This window comes from Thunnus maccoyii, chromosome 16 (genome assembly GCF_910596095.1).
Source record: "Thunnus maccoyii chromosome 16, fThuMac1.1, whole genome shotgun sequence".
Classification (NCBI taxonomy): Eukaryota; Metazoa; Chordata; class Actinopteri; order Scombriformes; family Scombridae; genus Thunnus; species Thunnus maccoyii.
The window spans coordinates 17,566,830-17,586,249 of NC_056548.1; the positions used below are offsets into that span (position 1 = coordinate 17,566,830).

General features: G+C 37.3%; 3 protein-coding genes and 1 long non-coding RNA gene across 9 annotated transcripts in view; 2 read left to right on the forward strand and 2 right to left on the reverse strand.

Annotated features, from left to right (window-relative positions):
- Nucleotides 1-1,823, reverse strand: part of eml5 (EMAP like 5) — a 41,952-nt gene extending 40,129 nt beyond the window's left edge. For all 6 annotated transcript variants that reach the window (XR_006100443.1, XR_006100442.1, XR_006100441.1 and 3 more), the window contains exon 1: nucleotides 1,282-1,823. Coding sequence is in view for 3 of the 6 variants with exons in the window: in XM_042436982.1 (XP_042292916.1) it covers nucleotides 1,282-1,478 (197 nt within the window). In the remaining 3 variants the exon portion in view is untranslated. The remainder of the gene's footprint in view (nucleotides 1-1,281) is intronic.
- A 1,395-nt stretch (nucleotides 1,824-3,218) lies between these two features.
- Nucleotides 3,219-8,240, forward strand: ttc8 (tetratricopeptide repeat domain 8). Its single transcript, XM_042389219.1, has 14 exons — nucleotides 3,219-3,418; nucleotides 3,901-4,021; nucleotides 4,124-4,187; nucleotides 4,295-4,454; nucleotides 4,797-4,886; nucleotides 4,975-5,019; nucleotides 5,118-5,203; nucleotides 5,310-5,397; nucleotides 5,509-5,619; nucleotides 5,705-5,844; nucleotides 5,948-6,122; nucleotides 6,303-6,425; nucleotides 7,244-7,327; nucleotides 7,442-8,240. The coding sequence occupies exons 1-14, from the start codon at nucleotides 3,305-3,307 to the stop codon at nucleotides 7,556-7,558; spliced, it is 1,518 nt and encodes a 505-aa protein (XP_042245153.1). The 5' UTR covers nucleotides 3,219-3,304; the 3' UTR covers nucleotides 7,559-8,240.
- A 41-nt stretch (nucleotides 8,241-8,281) lies between these two features.
- Nucleotides 8,282-17,822, reverse strand: LOC121881457 (CD209 antigen-like). Its single transcript, XM_042389221.1, has 13 exons — nucleotides 16,955-17,822; nucleotides 16,844-16,846; nucleotides 16,629-16,730; nucleotides 14,894-15,151; nucleotides 14,572-14,735; nucleotides 12,403-12,539; nucleotides 12,123-12,290; nucleotides 11,353-11,494; nucleotides 10,899-11,015; nucleotides 9,841-10,092; nucleotides 9,567-9,730; nucleotides 9,280-9,416; nucleotides 8,282-8,436 (listed from the first exon to the last, which is right to left on the reverse strand). Exons 8-13 carry the CDS (start codon nucleotides 11,468-11,470, stop codon nucleotides 8,286-8,288), a joined length of 939 nt encoding a protein of 312 aa, XP_042245155.1. The 5' UTR covers nucleotides 11,471-11,494; nucleotides 12,123-12,290; nucleotides 12,403-12,539; nucleotides 14,572-14,735; nucleotides 14,894-15,151; nucleotides 16,629-16,730; nucleotides 16,844-16,846; nucleotides 16,955-17,822; the 3' UTR covers nucleotides 8,282-8,285.
- On the forward strand, nucleotides 13,529-19,333 carry LOC121881458. The gene is made up of 3 exons (XR_006091782.1): nucleotides 13,529-13,783; nucleotides 17,837-17,917; nucleotides 18,474-19,333. It is a non-coding gene; the product is annotated as an uncharacterized LOC121881458 (long non-coding RNA).
- The last annotated feature ends 87 nt before the right edge of the window (nucleotides 19,334-19,420 follow it).

Here is a 19,420-nt window from a genome sequence, read left to right on the forward strand (position 1 = left end):
GGTCCATTTCAATATTAGCAGACAGCACAAGAGATCTGTAAAGCTTGTAAATGTATGTTATGTCCTAAACTTTATGTCTATTTTAGATAACCGGACAATTTGAGGTAGTGAGCACAATTTATTAATACTGCAAATGTGTATCACTTTTATATTTTTGCATCCAATATGAAAGTGTTGAGCCAATGACTCCCCACTGGTTCAACGTCTGAACTCAGGCACTTCACCTGCAAGGCAGTGGAGGGTTAGTATCTCTATTGTCCAATTAATAATGGAGCAGGAGCCCAGCTGAGCAATGACACAGTATATAATGCTAGTCATCTCCAGGCCAACCCACACACACATGTCAACACGAGCGCTGGAGCGTTGGACGCAGGTCATTGTTGTGTGGCATGCTGAGAAACAGTCAGAGGAGTGTTAGATCATTACCTGTGTTTTTTTTATTTTTATATCAAAGGTCAGGTGCTTAAAGGTTTGTCTGGTCATACATAGATTTAGTTACCACAATCTGCAGAAAGTTCATGAGCATTTTTCAGAATTGCACATTAATGTAAGTGTTCCTTTTGTCATAGAGTGACAAAACAGACAGACCGCTCCCTTGGAAAAGCTTTAAAATACGTTGAAACCTGTCTGCAATCAGGCAGTGATGAATCCCTAAAGACGGTCTGTAAGCGCAAGCAGTCTGAGAACTAATACTGGTGTATTAGAAAATCTACAGAAAATTAAAACTATTTTCCTAATTGTTTAAGTTATCTATAAAGCAAGAATGCCAAATACTTTCTGTTTCAACATTGTGAGAATTTGCTATTTTTCTCATTTTTGTATTGCTGTAATTTGTATATCATTGTGCTTTGAAACAAACAATTTTAAGACGTCACCTTGAGTATTTTCTTACATTTTGCAGATTAAATGATTCATATAGATGTCATGATTAACCCTAACTTAACAATCTAGCATCCCGGGGACTACAAGAGGCGTGAGGAGTGGCAGCACCTCAGAGACCACCTCAGTGTGGAGGGTCAGGTTCAAAGCATCTAACCCCTGCTTGAAGTGTCCTTGAGCAAGACACTGAACCACTAACCCTGGGGATGTTTCTGTGAGCTAAAAAAATATCACATTACATGACACAAGGTGACACCAGCACCTACAATGACAAGACTAACAGGATCAATTCATTTTCTTCTATGAGTCTGTCTGGTGCTGTCCGAGGTGCTGAAACAAACTGTTATGTGTATACTGCGTGTACTATTATTATTATTAGTATTATTATTATTAGTACACTACCTGATTATGTCATCGTTGTGGCCCAAGTAAAATTTCTGCTTATGCTCCCGGGTGTTGTACACAACACCCACACCGGCGACAAAATAGACTATTTCCTTGGCGGCGGTGTAGTACAGGTTGTTGCGGCACTGATGGCCCCGGTATCCGTACACCCACTCCAGTCTCAGGTGGCAGTTGGGAGCAGTTCTGTCAGCCATGTCCGCACTTCCGTGTGTGTCTCTCTGTCGCTATCACGAAGGCTTTCTGATACACTGTCATTCACCAAAAAGGATTTATTTTAAGCCCGTGTGTCCCATTAGTTCCGTTGCATTTCCACCGGTCCAGTGAAAGCGTAGAAATTAGGCATTTTTGAGGGTCATGTGAATGGAGAGTCTTGCTGTCTGGTCGGATGAAATGTCTCTGGTTTTCTGTTAGAAACACGCTTCTAAGCTGTTGTTTTCATCGTGAGAATATCCCACTTGTACTTCTTCGCTTGTGCGCTCCTCTTCGACACAGGTCAAAGCTCCTGTCCAATCCTACAAAGATGGAGCTGTGTGCTGTTATTCCACCAGCCCCGCCCACAAAGATGACGGATCAGCGCGTCGTCCAATCAGAGCCTTGGAATCGTACTCAACTTCGTCACGACTTAAACAGTTAAGATATGCTAATTTCAAACTAATTTTTAACATTAACTTCTAACGTAAAATCTTATGTTTTTTAACATAAATTATTAAATTACACAAACACAGAGTAAAATGTTCATTCTTCCCCTAACATAAATATCTTGATACATCTTGATGTAATTTAGCTTATAGACTCCCAAAGACTGTATGCTATAAGTATACATATTATTATTTTTTTATATTTAAAAGTATTACTTGTATTATCACTTCCTTATTTGCTACAAATGAACCTATATCATTTTTTTCATCTGTTATCTTTGATCTAACATGGCATGTTACATTAATGAAAACTTGTATTATTATTAATATTATATTATTAATTGCACACTGCATATACTGTTTACTCCTAGTCAACGTTTTGTACATTTTATTTCATTCTCTTCAATTTAAAATTTAAAATCTGTTGCAGCTCTTCTCACTTGGAATATTTTTTTCATTATAAATTCTTTCTTTCTTTTTTATATTATTTAGGATTACTTACTTTTGTGTATATTTTTTGACTGTTATGCACCACAACACCAAAGCAAATTCCTTGTATGTGCAAACCTACTTGGAAATAAATTGATTCTGATTCTCTGCGCAATAGTGCACAATGTATCTAGCTGCTTGTTAGTTAAGCATTAAAAATATATTCTTCTTCTTCTTCTTCTTCTTCTTATTATTATTATTATTATTATTATTATGACAACATCACCAACAACAAGAAAATACAGGTAATTGTTAACTTACTAATTATGTGCGGTAAATGGTATATCCATGATTTATTGAATTAAACAATTACAGTGAGTCTGTAAAGCTTAATATGTATATTAAGTATGTAAATTAGGATTTACAGTATATAAGGTAATTTGAGTAGGATAACTAGGCTATTCCTTTGCATTTTATTTTATTTATTATTTTATTACGTATTTTAAAAACGTATCTCAGGTTTTGTATTTTATCATGTATATTTTTTCTTTATTGATATTTGGGGCTTAATTTATTCATTGTACAATACAAGCAGCATGTTTTTTTTAAAAAAATATTTTAATGTTAAGGTAGTGGAAGTCTGATTCTGGATGTTCTGTCACCTTTGTTCTATATGACATGTGATCCAATAAAGTTGGAAATAATAATAATCGGATGTATGAAGCAACGGCTTTTCTTTTCTTTTCTTTTCTTTTCTTTTCTTTTCTTTTCTTTTCTTTTCTTTTCTTTTCTTTTCTTTTCTTTTCTTTTCTTTTCCGGAAGTTACGCAGTGGCGTACCGCCCTCCTCCGTCGTTGCCGGGCAACAGAGGAAGCTTCGGTTTCGCCATAATCCCATTTTCGTTAAACAGCTTGCTAACCGATTTTACGCCTCTTTTTCCCCTCGACTAAAGCAATGGAGGTGACGATGGACCCTTTGTTTCTGGCATGGAGCTATTTCAGGAGGCGAAAGCTCCAACAGTGTTCAGATATTTGTACAAAGATATTACAAGACAACCCATACGACCAGGTACTGTTGTGTAGTTAGCTGGGCTAGCTTAGCAAAGCCTGCAAGCTTACTTACGCAGACAAACCTGTCTGTAGCAATTTATCTAAGCTAACGTTGCGTTTACTGGCACCTAATTGAATCGGTATTTATCCTCGTTGTTGCTGGGACATATTCCTAGCCACCACATTGCATTTCTCCTCTACATTTCACCTTTGTTTTTCTCTGCACCGTGTCTTACTTTTATTTTCTCCTTTCTCCTCATTAATTCATATCTGTCCTCAACATCATTCTTCTCTCAATAACTCACTGCATGCTGTCTTAAGGACTCCTCCTTGCTAATCTCAGAGGTAACCATGACTGCAGACACTCTGTCATCCTGTTTCATCCTTTTCTTCTGAGAATATCCGTCCTGACTGTCATGTTTTTACTTAGTGGTTTTAAGAGGAGACACCCAACACCATGTACATGATTTAACATTGTGTACATGTGTGTGTGTTTCATAGGCTGCCTGGAGCTTGAAAACCCGTGCTCTGACAGAGATGGTATACATAGATGAAGTTGAGGTCGACCAAGAGGGGATTGCTGAGATGATGCTGGATGAGAGCTCTATTGCTCAGGTTGCACGTAAGTTTCAGCTCTTTCTCCCTGCCTAAAAGTTAAGTAGATAAATAATTCTTACATTAAGTTAATGGTTAAAATTGTCTGACTGATATGGCTCTCTTCCAGGTCCTGGAACATCATTGAGACTACCTGGAACAAGTCAAGGTGGAGGTCCCACCCCTGCTGTCAGGTACTGTATGCCAGACTACGCTTGAATAAGGTCTGGAAGATTAACTATTGATAACATTGTGAAAAAAAGAGAGATGCTTGATCAGAGTTTTTTTCACGGAATTTTAGGCCTATGACACAGTCAGGGCGTCCTATCACAGGATTTGTGAGACCCAGCACACAGTCAGGGCGTCCTGGGACAATGGAACAGGCCATCAAGACCCCACGCACTGCAAGCACTGCTCGACCTGTCACTAGTGCTTCTGGTAGATTCATCCGTCTGGGAACAGTGAGTGAACATGAGAGTCTGTATGTGAAACGCAATTATACTTTTCCCACCAAGGCACAGATATTTCCCCATTGAAATCAGGTGAACAAACAGTGTATATATATATACAAACATTTACATATAGATAAATAGATTCCTTTTTTCAAATGCACAAATTTTAATATTTCACGAAATAGTTTCTATTGAGATAATTGTGTTTGATTTGCCTATTTTTATCATTATATTTTACACCAATATCATTAGTGCACTAATATTTATTATTAATTGTTTATTGTGTTATACACTTCTTAATTTACTGACTATGAACATGTAGTGTGACATTTTGTTTCACTGTTTCCCCAGGCTTCAATGTTAACCAATCCAGATGGACCATTTATAAACTTGTCAAGGCTAAATCTGGCCAAGTATTCCCAAAAGCCCAATTTGTCCAGGGTAAGACTGAGATTGTGACTTGCAAACATTAAACAAGTTAATTGGTTTTTTTAATGTGCCAAGTAACATGTATCATTTCCCTCTTCAGACACTGTTCGAGTTCATCTTCCATCATGAAAATGATGTGAAAAATGTAAGTGGTGAATGTGTTTAGATTAAAAAGGGAACTGGGGGGCATTACGATGCTGCATTGTTATATTTTTCATGCAACATTTTTTTTTTCTTTTCCAGGCATTGGATTTGGCTGCTCAAGCTACTGAGCATGCCCAGTTCAAAGACTGGTGGTGGAAAGTTCAGCTTGGGAAATGCTACTACAGGCAAGTAACTCGAAAACATAAATATTTATAGGTCAACATTTTTGACATTCATAAAAGCTCCTTTTTTGATAATCTACTTAACGATTAATATTTCTGACCTCTGCAGGCTTGGTTTATATCGAGAAGCAGAAAAACAGTTTAGATCAGCTCTCAACCACCAAGCGGTGGTGGATACATACCTCTATCTTGCAAAGGTAGTGATAGACATCACAACAACACTGTACATCACTTAAAAATCAAATTTATTCTCTATAAAGCCAAATGTTTGCTATTAAATAGAAAATCTTGTGTGTGTTTTCCCTCAGGTTTATCAGCGCCTGGATCAACCAATAACAGCACTCAGCCTCTTCAAGCAAGGCCTGGACCAATTTCCTGGTGAGGTCACCCTTCTAACAGGAATCGCTCGCATACATGAGGTACAGTATGTCACTGTGGTTATTATTACTATAGATACAACTCTCAAAATGAGAAATCATATTCACTGGCTGTATTGTGTCACAGGAGATGAACAACATTGCGTCAGCCACAGAGTACTACAAAGATGTCCTGAAGCAGGATAACACACACGTGGAGGCGATCGCCTGTATAGGCAGCAATCACTTCTACACTGATCAACCTGAGATCGCCCTGCGGTTCTACAGGTCAGGCAAATTTTTATGAATAATTTATGTAATGCATTGTTACGGTATATGTAATGAGAAGTTACAGCCCATCTGCGATTCAATATGCTTCCCCCTTTGTTAGACGGCTGCTTCAGATGGGGGTGTACAACTGCCAGCTGTACAACAACCTGGGCCTGTGCTGCTTCTACGCGCAGCAGTATGACATGACTCTGTCCTCATTTGAGAGGGCTTTGGCCCTGGTGGCCAGTGATGAAGAGCAGGCTGATGTCTGGTACAACATAGGACACGTAGCTGTGGTGAGTTCACAATCCTGGAAAACGTAACAGAATACTAGAATGTCTTCATATAGTTTTCAGTTTAAATAATCAAATATTGTTGTGTTTGCTAATATTATTGTTATGTTAGCAAATAAAACTCATAAGCTTACAACATGCAAATAGAAGTTAGTACAAAGTGCATGTGTTCTGTGTTTCCAGGGCATAGGGGACTTGATATTGGCCTACCAGTGTTTTAAACTGGCTTTGGCTTTTAATAATGATCACGCTGAAGCCTACAACAATCTCGCTGTGCTGGAGCTGCGCAAAGGTCGTATCGAACAGGTAACAAATATCATGCATCTTTTATTCCACCATTAAAGTATGAGGTCATATTGCTCTTGTTTAAGACCCTCTAATATGATGTAATACAGCCCATTAAAGCCTGATCATTAAACTGTCATTATTATCAAACTTAAATGTAATACCAAAAGATATTTTTCAAGTACGCCCAGTACAGTATTGATTGTTTTAAAATGAACCTATAATATATTATTTATGAGAGTCTTACCCCTGCACACCATGAATGTAACAAGAAATAAGACCCCAAATACAGTAACTTAGAACTGGGTGGAAAATCTATTTAACATTGCTGTTATGGTGTGAGATAAGACATCAGGAGATGTACGAGATTCTGGAAATTGAACAGCAGCATAGACTTGCATGCAGCTACAGTTAACTGTCAGTGCTGCTGTCATGCTGTAACAAGCTGAAAAGAAGCAGTTAACTATTGTGCTTTTAAAACAAGCACTGATTTGTATGGGCAGCGATGTACTTATATGTCATTTTTTGTGGTTATGGTTTATTGGAGCTAGCAGAGCACTTAATTGGGATGTTGAGATGATTTTGGAGTGCTTAATGTTTCCTCAGATGCTGTAAATGAGAAAATACAGGCTGTAATCGGAGCCAGATATCTGCTGTCTGTCAAATGATGTAAATGTGTCATGTAGCGTAGAGGTGGTGGAGGCGAGGTTTGGGGAAATGGCAGTGAGAAATTTTCACGTCGTACTCATGTTGAAAAGATTTTGATTTAATATAAGGAAGCGTCTGTTTCAGTTTAATTTGGATGAAATTTCACGCTGCTTTTTCTTTCTTTGATTCAGTCGAAAGCCTTCCTGCAGACTGCTGCATCACTGGCTCCTCACATGTATGAGCCACAGTTCAATCTGTCCATTCTCCATGAAAAGGTAATTACAACAATTTAAACCATTTGAACATATAATCAGTGAAAAAAATTAGAGACAGTCAAATCTCCATGACCAAATTTGCCAAAGAGAATTTTTTTTTCTCTCTCTCTCCAGATTGGAGATCTTCAGAGCAGCTACACTGCAGCCCAAAAGTCTGAGGACGCTTTTCCCGAACATGTCGACACTCAGCAGCTTCTCAAGCAACTTCGGCAGCATTTTGCGATGCTTTAAACCTCCGACCAGCACACGTAGAGAAGCAAGGCACGGTTAGAAAAATGTAGATGTCAGAGAGATCAGCAATATTGCTCTGCAGTAGCCTCAAAACATGAAGTTATTTAAATCCTAAAAGGTCAAAAAAGTTATAATTTTGTGAAACAAACATTTGAAATGAACTCTCAGGTCAAAGATTTACAGTGTTTGAATGTAAAGTGTCATTAGGTTTGTTATATGCACTTTAAAAAAACAACCAAACGAAAGACAGAGCAATGATCTTCTGGCGAGCAGGACTTTGAGTTGCTGTTTGTAATGATGGATATGGACATTAGTTTTTGTTAGTGCTTATTTATTTAAATGGTACGTGTACACTGAATTGCTAGTTTATTAGGTACACCTATAATCTACTTTAACAGTTTTTTATGACTTTTAAGAATGTACAATTTGTGTGAAGGTAGAGGTTTTCCTCTACCTTCACACAAATGTGTCTTAAACTGGCGACTTAGTGTACAGACTTGAATAGCAGTAATACAAATGTACATAGTAAAGATTTATTTATTACAGTAAAACTTAACTTACACTTTTATAGTTCATTTCATGAATCAAATGTATTTTTCGTATCTTGAACCTTCCTTGCCGTTTTGTAGTATCATCAAATAATGACAATAAAAGGGAACTATTCAGAAAATGTGTGACAGTCTCTAAAGCGGAGTCAATTCTTCATTCATAATGATAAGAAAAGACATTAACTCGCAGGCGTTGGTGTCATTTGGCAAATCCATTTCAGTGCATGATTGCACGGAGCATCATTCCAGCCCTTAAAGGGGTTTCCTCTGGGATACACAGCTGCACAGTCCTCATTACCCTGATTGTTGGGCTCTCCATCATTCCAAAACCTGAAAGAGTGTAGGGGTCATTATTCAAAAAATGTAATGCATTATACATTACTCATTACTTTTAAAAAAAAGAAATGCATTACTTTACTTAATTACTCCCTGTGAACGGTAATTAATTACACTACTTGTTACATTACTTTTGCATTACTCCACAATAACGCCTGAGATGCATTGTCGAAGTAATGTGCATACCTCCACCCCTGAAAAGTTGTAGACTGCTCTGCCATTTTTGTCTTTTCTCCCGCACATGTGTGTACGTGTGTGTCAGAACTCAAGCCAAAGTCACGTCATGAGAGGTCAGGCAATTGTTGCGCAAGCGTGCATGAAAGGCACCTTTGATTATTTGTTTTTATGCAGATAATTGAAGAACCAGTGTAACGCAAGTAATGACTTTGAATTTTTTGATTAGTAACTCTAATGTGATTACTGAATGTAGGAACAGTAACGCGTTACATTACTGCGTTACAGACAAATGTAATGTGATTACAGTGCTACTGTAATGGTTACTTTGTACATTGTAATGCATTACACCCAACACTGGAAACAAATCATAGATTACTTTGTTGAGCCATAATATCTGCTGTCTCACTGTAGACAATATTCATTTATATTTAAACAACTTGTTCATATTGATCACCACTATTACAAATGGATGATGCTGTCACTTTAGAGGAATAGAAAAATAATTGAGTAATCTCTATTCATTCGATTCATTAATGCAGTCTTTAATAAATCATATATTGTCCAATAAAAATCAATAAATTAACTGATTTACAGCCATTTGCAACCACAGCATTCACCTCTAACAACAACAACAACATTTCTACATTATGTAACTATTACCCTTCAGACAGTCTTGTTCCATCCAGCCATCTCCAAATTCCTTCATCCGCCACATCTCTCAATCCCATCCAGAAGCCGCTCTGGGACATTATTCTTGAGGAGTCTTGATAGTTTGTTATCAGGGCAGTTATTGCCAGCTGATAATACCAGAAATAACATGTATATTCATTTATTTTGTTAGGTTACACCAACCTCAGACCTCAGAAATAACACGTAAAACATTATAAAACAGAGGTACAAAAGTGGAATTGCAGATTTTGTCCAGCTGTATCGACGTTTTGACTTACCTGTTTCTCTGTGGTGTCTATTACCACCAAGTCAGCACCGTGCTTCAGGCAGAACTGTCTGGCTGCGTCCCACCCTCTGCGTGAAATAGCATCAGAGAACGCGAAATAGTAACACAACGAGTTCTTGAAAGTCCATCCTGGTAGACAGTGTCTGCAGCCCTCCTCTGTTGCCAGAAGAAGAAAATGGAAACATGATTGTTGTTAGTTGGGTGTTAATGTCGTATTATGTATAACTTGATAGCTCAAACAATCAGTTAAAAAAAAAACCTCTCACTAATCATTGGTATGTGCGATTTCAACACTGCAATTTCCGTTTGAATTTTGTCCTTCTGCTTTTCATAGTCTCGGGTTCTTCTACTCTGGTGTTCAAGCTCCCATTTGGTAAGTTGCTGCTGATCGAGCTCTATCGCCAGCTGTTTCTTGGCTTCATCTCTTCTTTGGATTGCAGAGTTGTAAGCATCCTGCAGTTTGGCCACCTCACTGCTGATGTCTGTCAATGCATGCTGCCCGTTTGCAAGTTTGCTATCTGTAAGTGGTGAAGATGTAGTGTTACTCAATCACTGTCATACAGCATGAGCTCACAGCAGGGTGCTGCTGAGCTGGAGGAGATATATGTGTACTGACAGAAAACAACAGACTGTTTCCAAAACATACAATATAGATATTTTTTATTAATAGATATTTTACCCTTTTTCCCTCTTAAACCTGCACTTGGAGGCAGCAGAAACAACCGTGAACACAACATTTACAACCATATTATCGCCTAATATTTTATTAATATATTTATTAATTATGTTGACGTGATGAGCCTGTTAGCAAACAGTTGCTTATTTACACATCCAAGGAACATGGAACAACATTAGCACCCACTTGAACTTGTCCACCTAATGAACCTAAGTTCATTATTTATTCTTTTTACACTTTTTAGCTCTGTTTTGGTCTTCACCAACTCCCAAGGGAAATACATTATCTGGCTCATGAGCTGCTAAATGCTCGACCATGTTCACTACTTTCTTGGGCAGGCTTACCAGAGCTTTCCCCACTGAAAACAGCTGATAAGACCAACCAAAACAGAAAAGTTGCAGCCAAAAAAACAAAACTATGACTTTAAATAAGTTAAATTGCAGTAAACAGTGGAGGGGAACTACAACATCAGGTAATAATGTAGCTTAGATAAACTTCACTCTTGTTACTTGAAGATTAACTTCCTTAAAATTGACTTTCAACCTTTCAAATCTCAAATGTTGTAATTGTGAATATGATGGCACCTTGTAACTATCTAAAACCACAATATTTTTGCAATAATGTAAATGTAAGCAAGCAGTGACTTACAGTAAACTCCCAGGCCAATATCAACTGCTAGCAGAAGGACAGCAAGCACTACCAGACTGCTTACAAGCAGTCTGTAATGATTCAAACTGGATTCAGGTCTCACCATTGACATGGACACTACACAGAGAGGTAATAGATCCATATCAAAGCCAGAAACTGTCAATTGGAATTCAGTAATATCATAATAACATACAGACAGTTGACAAAGGTAAAGGAAAAATCTAATAAATGACTCCACACTGGGGTAACTGAATGGTGCAATGAGTTTACAGCCACCAGATCTCAACCCACTATATTTGGCTTATATAGATACAGAACTTCAATTTACTGTATTACATGCTAAGATTGGTATACAAATCAGCACAATCATTACATTTCAGCATGTATGGTGCCAATATTCAAACAGCTTCTTTTTGATGTACACATTCATTAATTCACTTGTCATTTACTATACCTTGCTGTTTCTCTTGGTTTGAGTAGAGAGGGTGCTCATCTGCACTGAAGTCCTCTTGACAAATCAGTTTCTTGTACGTACCGTCATGAGCGCTACCTGAATTTTCTCCGTCCTCCATTTTGACTGTTCAGATGAGAGCAGTCTGATGTGATTGACCAGAAGAGATTATTTGTTAGGACATTGCCCTGTGTGTGTGTGTGTTTCTTTCTGTGTGTGTGTGTGTGTTCAACATTACAAACAGAAAATCCAGTTCGTTTGTTAAATATTTACAGGGTGTACAGGGAATTTGATGAGTAGTGTCAGAAAAGGATATCTAATCTTTTCAAACATTCACATATTAGAAGATGTGATTCTTGAAGTGTCATTTTTTTAATTTCATTTAGTCAAATACAATTCCTTATTTTATTTCCACTAGAATCTACTCATCAGTCAGCTCCTCCTAGTTTCTCAGTTATGGTTATTGACTTCCAGGGGAATCAACAGGTGAATGAAATGTCCGCCTGAACAGATGTGTGTATGTTGTTTGTGATTTTTGGCCTTTTTTCCACCCCAAATAGCTATTTTTTGTTATGCAAAAGCATCATCTGCTGCAGATAAACTGTACACAAGCACAAATTTCTAGTTTTGTTCCACGTATGCCAGAAATGTAAACCTTAAAAAATAGTCACATACAACATGGATGCTAGTTAATCCAGCTGCAGTTAGTTTATTTGATTATTATTTTGATTTTGCACAGATACAAATTATTTGTCCACTTTTTGTGATTTCACCTTCAGAGGTTTCATGTCTAGCTTGGATCCATCTCACATATCCAGTTAAATAGATGGTTTTGGCAGTCTCCATTATACCATGTTCTCCTGGTATCATCATAGTAATAATGAGCAGCACAGTTCCCAGTCTGAACTCCACTCCTCCTAGGCTGGCCAAGTTTCCAGTACCTTGGATAAATCAAAATCATTATAGAAGAATTAAGTTCTGCTGTATTTATTAGTCATGATGATATTGTCGCAAAACTATAGTTAAAATATAGAATAAGATTGAGACACTTACATTGTTTCCAGCTCAGTCACATTGTTAATCCAGACCCAGATTCCCTCTGTGACTACATCAGTGAGGCCGATCCAGAATCCATTCTGCCACCACAAACCGTCAGCATTCACCTTTGGAAAGTTGTCACTCATGAGTTGCTGTAAGAAAGCAAACACAGCAGATGATACATAAATGTAAAGAGTCTCTCCACACATGGTTTAAGACATATAGAAATACTCTGCTTTGAAAAATAATTTGTGCCTGATGTGTTTTTTTCCACATAAAGTTAAATTACCAAGATAAAATCCTTAAAATTATATCATCTTCCTCTCCCTCATCCAAAATCTAGAATCTATGAATATGCAAATATTTTTCTTTTCAAAAATTTAACTGCTGGATGCTTCACATGAGAGCTGCAACAATTGGTCAATTAATTGATTAGTTGTCAACTATTGATTCAATTGCTTACTATTTTGATAATCAATAATATTGCTAAGAAAAAAGTCCAAATTCTTTGATTCTTTGCTTCTCAAATATGAATATTTTTTAGTTTCTTTAGTTTTCTATGACAGTAAGCTGAATATCTTTGGGTTGTTGACTGTTGTGGACAAAAGAAGATATTTGAGGATGTCATCTTGGGCTTTGGGAAACAGTGATCAACAGTTTTAACCATTTTCTGACATTTTATAGACCAAACAACTAATAAATTTATTGAGAAAATAATCAACCGATTAATCGATAATGAAAATAATTGTTAGTTGCGGCCCTACTTCATACTTCTCTGTAAAGTCCATTCTGTTTATCTGCACTGGAGGTTTCAAGTTCCCATATCACACTTGTGCAAGTCACGTACTGAACCACGATTGGCTCCAAACTAGTTGTGATGTCACAAATCATACTTGTAGGTATGTGCTTTAAACTCAGTCATTGCACATTGCATGTGCTCTTCTCACTCCCGATAGACCCCCATGTTAAAATGCCCAACTTTACAGCAGAAATAAACATGTTTACAGCCTGGTACAAAAAAACGATTTTCGTCTCTATAGCTTATTTCCCAGTTCACGACAATTGTATTTGAGATGAATTTTTATATAACTCAGCCATTTAAATTTTATTAAGGCTTAAAGTTATGCATATTAAGGGCGTGGCTGCTTTGAGTGACAGGCGGGTGCTGTCACAGGCATGTCACCACCATGGCGACTATGTTAGTTAGGTAACATAACCATGGTTACCAGATTCAGGGAGTATAGGTGTAGGCGTAGGCATAGGCATAGCCGTCGCTATTTCAGTGTGTTTTCAGTTCATGAAAGTTAATTGTAACATTTTGGTCGCCTAAAAAAGGCTTGTTCAGCTTTTTGTTGTACTAAAAGTCCCTCTAAGGAGTCGGATGTTCAGTTTTCAGGTAAGTACTTTTTGTTTTAATGGTTTTAAGCCTGTTTTTTGCTAATGAAAATTAGCATTAGCATTATCACAGTAAATCATAGACTGTAAATGCACCCTGCTAACCAAGCTAGCAGCTAGTGTTAGGGTCAGTTCCACCCTCTCGTCCAAATATGGTCACTTCTGGCTCCAAAAATCCAACATGGCAACCATCAAAATGCAAACTTGAGGCTTCAAAACAGGAGTCCACAAACCAATGGGTAACATCATGGTGGCTACGTCCATAATTTTTTACAGTCTATGGTTTCAACGTGGCAGGGCTCACTTGAGAGGAGCTGATGTCACAAACTGTACCTCCATGCTCCAATCAGAATATGTCAATATTTGTAATAATATATTCAGGTCTAATTTGTCAATTAATCAGTTCTGCTCAGAAACTCGCCCCATTTGTGCTTGATTTAAGTTCCTAAGTTGCTTTGAAAATAGGTTGAAATGGCAAGTGCTTCAAATATGTAGTGAGGAAATAGCTTTTGCTATATCTGAACTAAGCACCGTCTTCAAATTAAACGGACAAATATATTTTCAATTACATTTAGTCTCAAAATATCATGTTAAAATATTAAGTTTTTCCTACATACTATAAGGGAGAAACAGAACCATGAAATGTCAATGTCCAACGTCAATATGACATCAAAATAAGTGGTTGCACTTGTGAGAGAGTGTTTCTTGACCAAATTATTTCCCATAAAGCTAGAACTTCTTTTCATTTCAGAGACTAAAACCCTTTCCTTCATTTGTTTTTTAACCCACCTGCTCCAACAAGTTATTGATCACAAGCAGGTCTCCCCCTCGACTAATACAGTCCGCTCTGCTGTCTGGCCAGTTCTTTTTTGAGTCGGACACAGGGTTAGAAAAATAATAGCAGGATGACTTAAGTAGAGTCCATTTCGGTAGGCATCTGCCACAGCTTCCCTCTGTTGCAACAAGAGATGAGAAAAAGTTAAACATGTCTTGTCATAGGCTGTTTTCAATGCTCTCTAAGAAATCTCAGGTTACATTACAGATACATTAATTGTAGAAATCCACAGCATGGACTGTTTACCACCAAGAACAGGCTGGAAGTCTGCCTTACCTAAGGCAGTTTTATTAGCCATCAGTTTTGTCTTCTCTGTTAGTAGTGTCTCAATGTGGCTCTGAAGGATGTCAGTATTGGTTTTCTGCTGCCTCACTTGCAGCTTTAGTTGCACTTGACTTGCCCGCTCTCTTGCTAATGCTGCCTCGGCCTCCAATTTAGCTTTGATGATTTCACTGCTGTTGCGGAGAAAGTTTAGCTCAATCATGAGGGGTGTAGCAGCTGAATGAGGAATCTGAAGGTTGTTGACTTTGGCACCTAAAACACAAAAACTCATAATCACAAAGAGAAAGAAGAACTGTGGCAAAACTTCTGCGTGAAGTTTTTTTTTGTCATGCTAGTGGCATGGATGACAGTCTGTCGGTCTGTTAGTTCACCTACCACTTAGGTATAGACTGAAATATATCAACTGTTGGATGGATTACTGTGAAATTCATGGTCCCCAGAGGATGAAGCCTACAGATTTTGATGAGCCCCTGACTTTTCCTCAAGCTCCACCATTAGGTTGACATTTGAGGTTTTCAGTAGGCAACCTAAAATGTCTTCTTTTGTCCTGACCAACAGTCCACAATCCAAAGATGTTCAGTTTACTGTCATATAAGACTGAAGAAAGCAGAAAATATTCATGTTTGATAAGCTGGAATCAGAGAATGTGGACTTTTTAGTTGGCAACTAAGCCATTAATCAGCTAATCATTGTAGCTATACATGCTAACACACCAAATTAATATGATAAGCTTTGTCATTGTGAGCATGCTAGCATGCTGTTGTTAGCATTTAGCTCAAATCACTGCTATGTTTTAGTACACAGAGTCGCTAACATGGCTGTAAACAGTTGGTCTTATTAGGAAAATGCAGTCCCACAACTTACAATAAGAGCTATTTTCCAGCATAGGTGCACAGTTTTGTATCAAAAAAATTGTTAGTGAAATTTGTTAAAGTGGGATTGCTGGAACAGTCTGACCAGCCATGTGGACAGCGCTGTGATAATCACCTTGTTTTAAATTGCATAGAGCTGAAACAATTAATCAGTTAAAAGATCCCAGACTTACATGATTGTAAACTGAATACCTTTGGTTTTTGAACTGTTTAGGATCTGGGAACGTGTGATGATTATTTTTCTCTATTTTGTGACATTTCACAGACCAAAGTATCAATAAGTTAATTGACCATTGACCATAACTGATCATTAGTTACAGCCCTAGGTATAGTATCGTACCACATCGCATTGCATAGCAACAGGACCGATTTCAATCATATGGATCCTTTTGTTATTACATGTGTATCTAGATGTATCGACTCATTCATTGCACATCGAGATACACACAAATCTGCCTCAGTGGGTGAGACACACACCCATATCAACAAGAAGCTGTTAATTGGCCTCTATGTGTAGTACATACATATACAGTTCAAGGTTTCTAATCAGATACTACAAGTGAAATTCAATTTTAAAACTGAATGTAACAATGAATTACATGAATTGTTTAGCAATTTAGCTTAAGTTCAGACATTTGAGTAATGAACATTTAATTAAAATCTACAAATCAAGATATAAATGCAGCAAGATAATACTAGAAACTGAGAGTGCAATTTTTTTTGCAATTGGGATTACAATGGTAGACATTGTACAGTTAATACTGTCAATGTCTATTTCGCCGTTTCAAATTTCATAGAGGAGGAACTGTACATCTGCTACAGGAAATCAGAAGTTTCTTATGATCTCTCTTACTCACAGTAAATCCCAACGACAACAGCAATGATTAGCAGAACAGCATTCAGCAGGCCAAGACTCAGTATAACCAATCGGTCATGTGGAAACGCAGATCCACCCCCCTCTGTAAACAGACCATGAAAATGTTCCTCTGCGTTAAAATCTAACTTAAGAAGTAAATCTCAATCTTTTTTTTTTGAGTAGATGCATAAAATAACATTAAGGGTGACTTTTTACCTTCTAATAGGTTACAGAAGAATGGTTGGATAACATTATAGCTTTAAAATCATTACAGGTCTTAAATCATAGAATATATTAAAAGATTATATTTAACAATGTTTTACATACATTGAAAATTTAAGTCTCTGAATGAGCTACAGTTACAAAGGGTCAGTTTCAGAGAGAAGACAGGAACGAAGTAGGACAAGAAACTGCAGAAGATTTTATTTTACAATAAGTTGTACCTCGTCCAAATGGTTGACGGTGAGAACGCGAATGCCCGGCTTTGTTGAAATCTTGAGAAATCTTTTGTTCAAATGACATTTCTTCCTCTGGCTCTATCTGCGACTGTGAGTTCTCCATTACACTGGTGCAAGTTGTGCCTATTGATCTGTTTGTCTCCTGCTTATACCAGTGATAAGGTTTGTGCGTGTATGTGTGTGTGTATGTGTGGTCTGTCATGAGCTACTTTTGGGGACAAATTTCAGACTTAGGACTAGTTAAATGGGGAGGGCTTGTCCAATTGGAGACAAAAGCCATGTTCCAAATTGGAAAAACCTGATTTTTGGGTGAGTGGTTATGGTTAGGGTAAGGGTTAGGGTTGTGGGTATGGTTAGGGTTAGGGTAATCTCTAGGAGATGAACGTAACGTCCCCAAAAGTGACCATGATCTGATGTGTGTGTGTGTGTGTGTTTGGGCATGATGCATGTATAGCTTTGAGCCAGTGTTTGAAAAAAAGGAAGTCATGGGATGATACACTCTTTTCATTGCCAGTAGTACACTGTGATACAGCTCATTATTACATTAAAATGTCAACATATATAATATTGCACTGTTGACACAGTATTTATGATTGTGCCCTTAAGCCTGTTTGCAGACAGCTGCATCACTGGATAGGAACATTTCTCCATTCATCTTTTTTCGAGGATACCAAGGATGGACATTAACAGTAACAGTAACTACTGTAAGATTTGACAATAAAATACAATATTTTCATTTTTGCCGCCGCAGTAATGGAGGGACAGAGGCCACATGCAACCATCAACATCATGTAATCACCAGTCATCCTTCTTTGTTGAATCAAACCAAAAGGTCAGTAAAATCATACTGAGATAATACAACCACATTTGTGCATCTGGTTACCCAATAAGTGACTATGTTTAATTTTTGCTAACATTAAATTGGTATAATCCTAGCAAGCACCTGACAGGCACAAGAGAGCATTTTCAGGTAGTTTATCTTCAGTTGGAAGTTTAAATTACTGGTATTTAAACATTATTTTCACTGCTGCGTGCAAGTCTAGCTTAAAGATTATTTCTTGATGGCTGTTTTCTCTTGAACTACACATCAGTGAATGCTAACGTTAGTCCAGCCTGATCTATACCCACACCTTGTTTATCCCACTTGCGTTCCATAATTAATAATAGCCTATTATCACATAACAATTGAAGTTTATTCAAATATGTAGCCAAGTTGGTTAAAATATGTTTGCTGCTGAGCCCCAAAAGACAGAGAGCTTATATTGGTTATCTTAGCTCAACCCAAGTGTGTTTCTAAGCTGTAGCTAGGTTGCAAATATACTGTTTGTTGCCAAGCTGTACTAAAACCTGGGACATAATAGGTGATTTGTTACATGTTGGAACCATAGACTGTATGGTTGGAACAGAGGAGAACAGAGGCCAGTTGCGGAAAGTAATGTCGAAGAAGACAAACAAGCTCATGGTGAATCCTCGTCACCTCTCTTCTGAAGAACTTGACATCACTTCATTAAGGCAAGTTGGTGTCCCTCTTGTGTAAAATGTTTCATTTCTCTTTCACTCACTCTGCTCGATTTTCATTCTTGGTTCTCTCTTACTCAGTGAGCTGTGAGCCTGAAAGCCTGGATGGCAACCTTCTGCTAATTATAACAGAGGACATTTGAAGGCATTACAAATTGTTTTATCCTGCAATATGTTAATTTGTGCTTTTATATCTTTTTAAACAATAGTTTGCAAAGCAGTTGCTGTTTACACTCATGACTATGTTTTGCTGGCAGCTCAGGATATTATAATTAACTGATTTACATTGACCCCCTGTGAAAGGGCATGAACCATAAAAATTATTTTTTCAAACACGCATACTTGAATAAACTGGGTATATTTGATAACTTTGAAAGCTGTCACATGACTCATCCTCTTTTGTGCTAAATGTTAAGGGTTATGCATTTTTAAAAATAAAACTGAGCTGATCTTATTACTAGACCATTAAGATTGAACACGCATTGTAATTTACAGTATATGTCTGAAATTTATCGTTGTTTTTATTAATATGAAAAAGAAGAAAACTTTTCAGTTGTTCATCATAAGAAACTGTTTGTGTAGTTTACAATAGCAACACTGTAAAAAAAAATACAGTGTATTACTGCAGGCCTAGCTACATTATCAAACTGTAAAACTCACATCCTACAGCAGAATACTGTAATAATTTTTACAGCAGTTAACTGTAAAAGTAAATTATGGTACACTGTAAAAAATGACTGTGAAATTTACATAAAAACTATGTAAAATCCCTACAGAAAAGTATTGTAAACTCAAAAACATATATTTTTTGTTTAAA

Coding starts and splice junctions, on each gene's coding strand:
- LOC121881457 (XM_042389221.1), bottom strand. CDS start 11,470: ATGGAGGACGGAGAAAATTCAGGTAGCGCTCATGACGGTACGTACAAG. Junction 11,016..11,352: donor AAACCAAGAGAAACAGCAAG/GTATAGTAAATG, acceptor CTCTCTGTGTAG/TGTCCATGTCAATGGTGAGA. Junction 9,731..9,840: donor ATCGCACATACCAATGATTA/GTGAGAGGTTTT, acceptor TTCTGGCAACAG/AGGAGGGCTGCAGACACTGT.
- ttc8 (XM_042389219.1), top strand. CDS start 3,305: ATGGAGGTGACGATGGACCCTTTGTTTCTGGCATGGAGCTATTTCAGG. Junction 5,020..5,117: donor ATGAAAATGATGTGAAAAAT/GTAAGTGGTGAA, acceptor TTTCTTTTCCAG/GCATTGGATTTGGCTGCTCA. Junction 5,204..5,309: donor CTTGGGAAATGCTACTACAG/GCAAGTAACTCG, acceptor TGACCTCTGCAG/GCTTGGTTTATATCGAGAAG.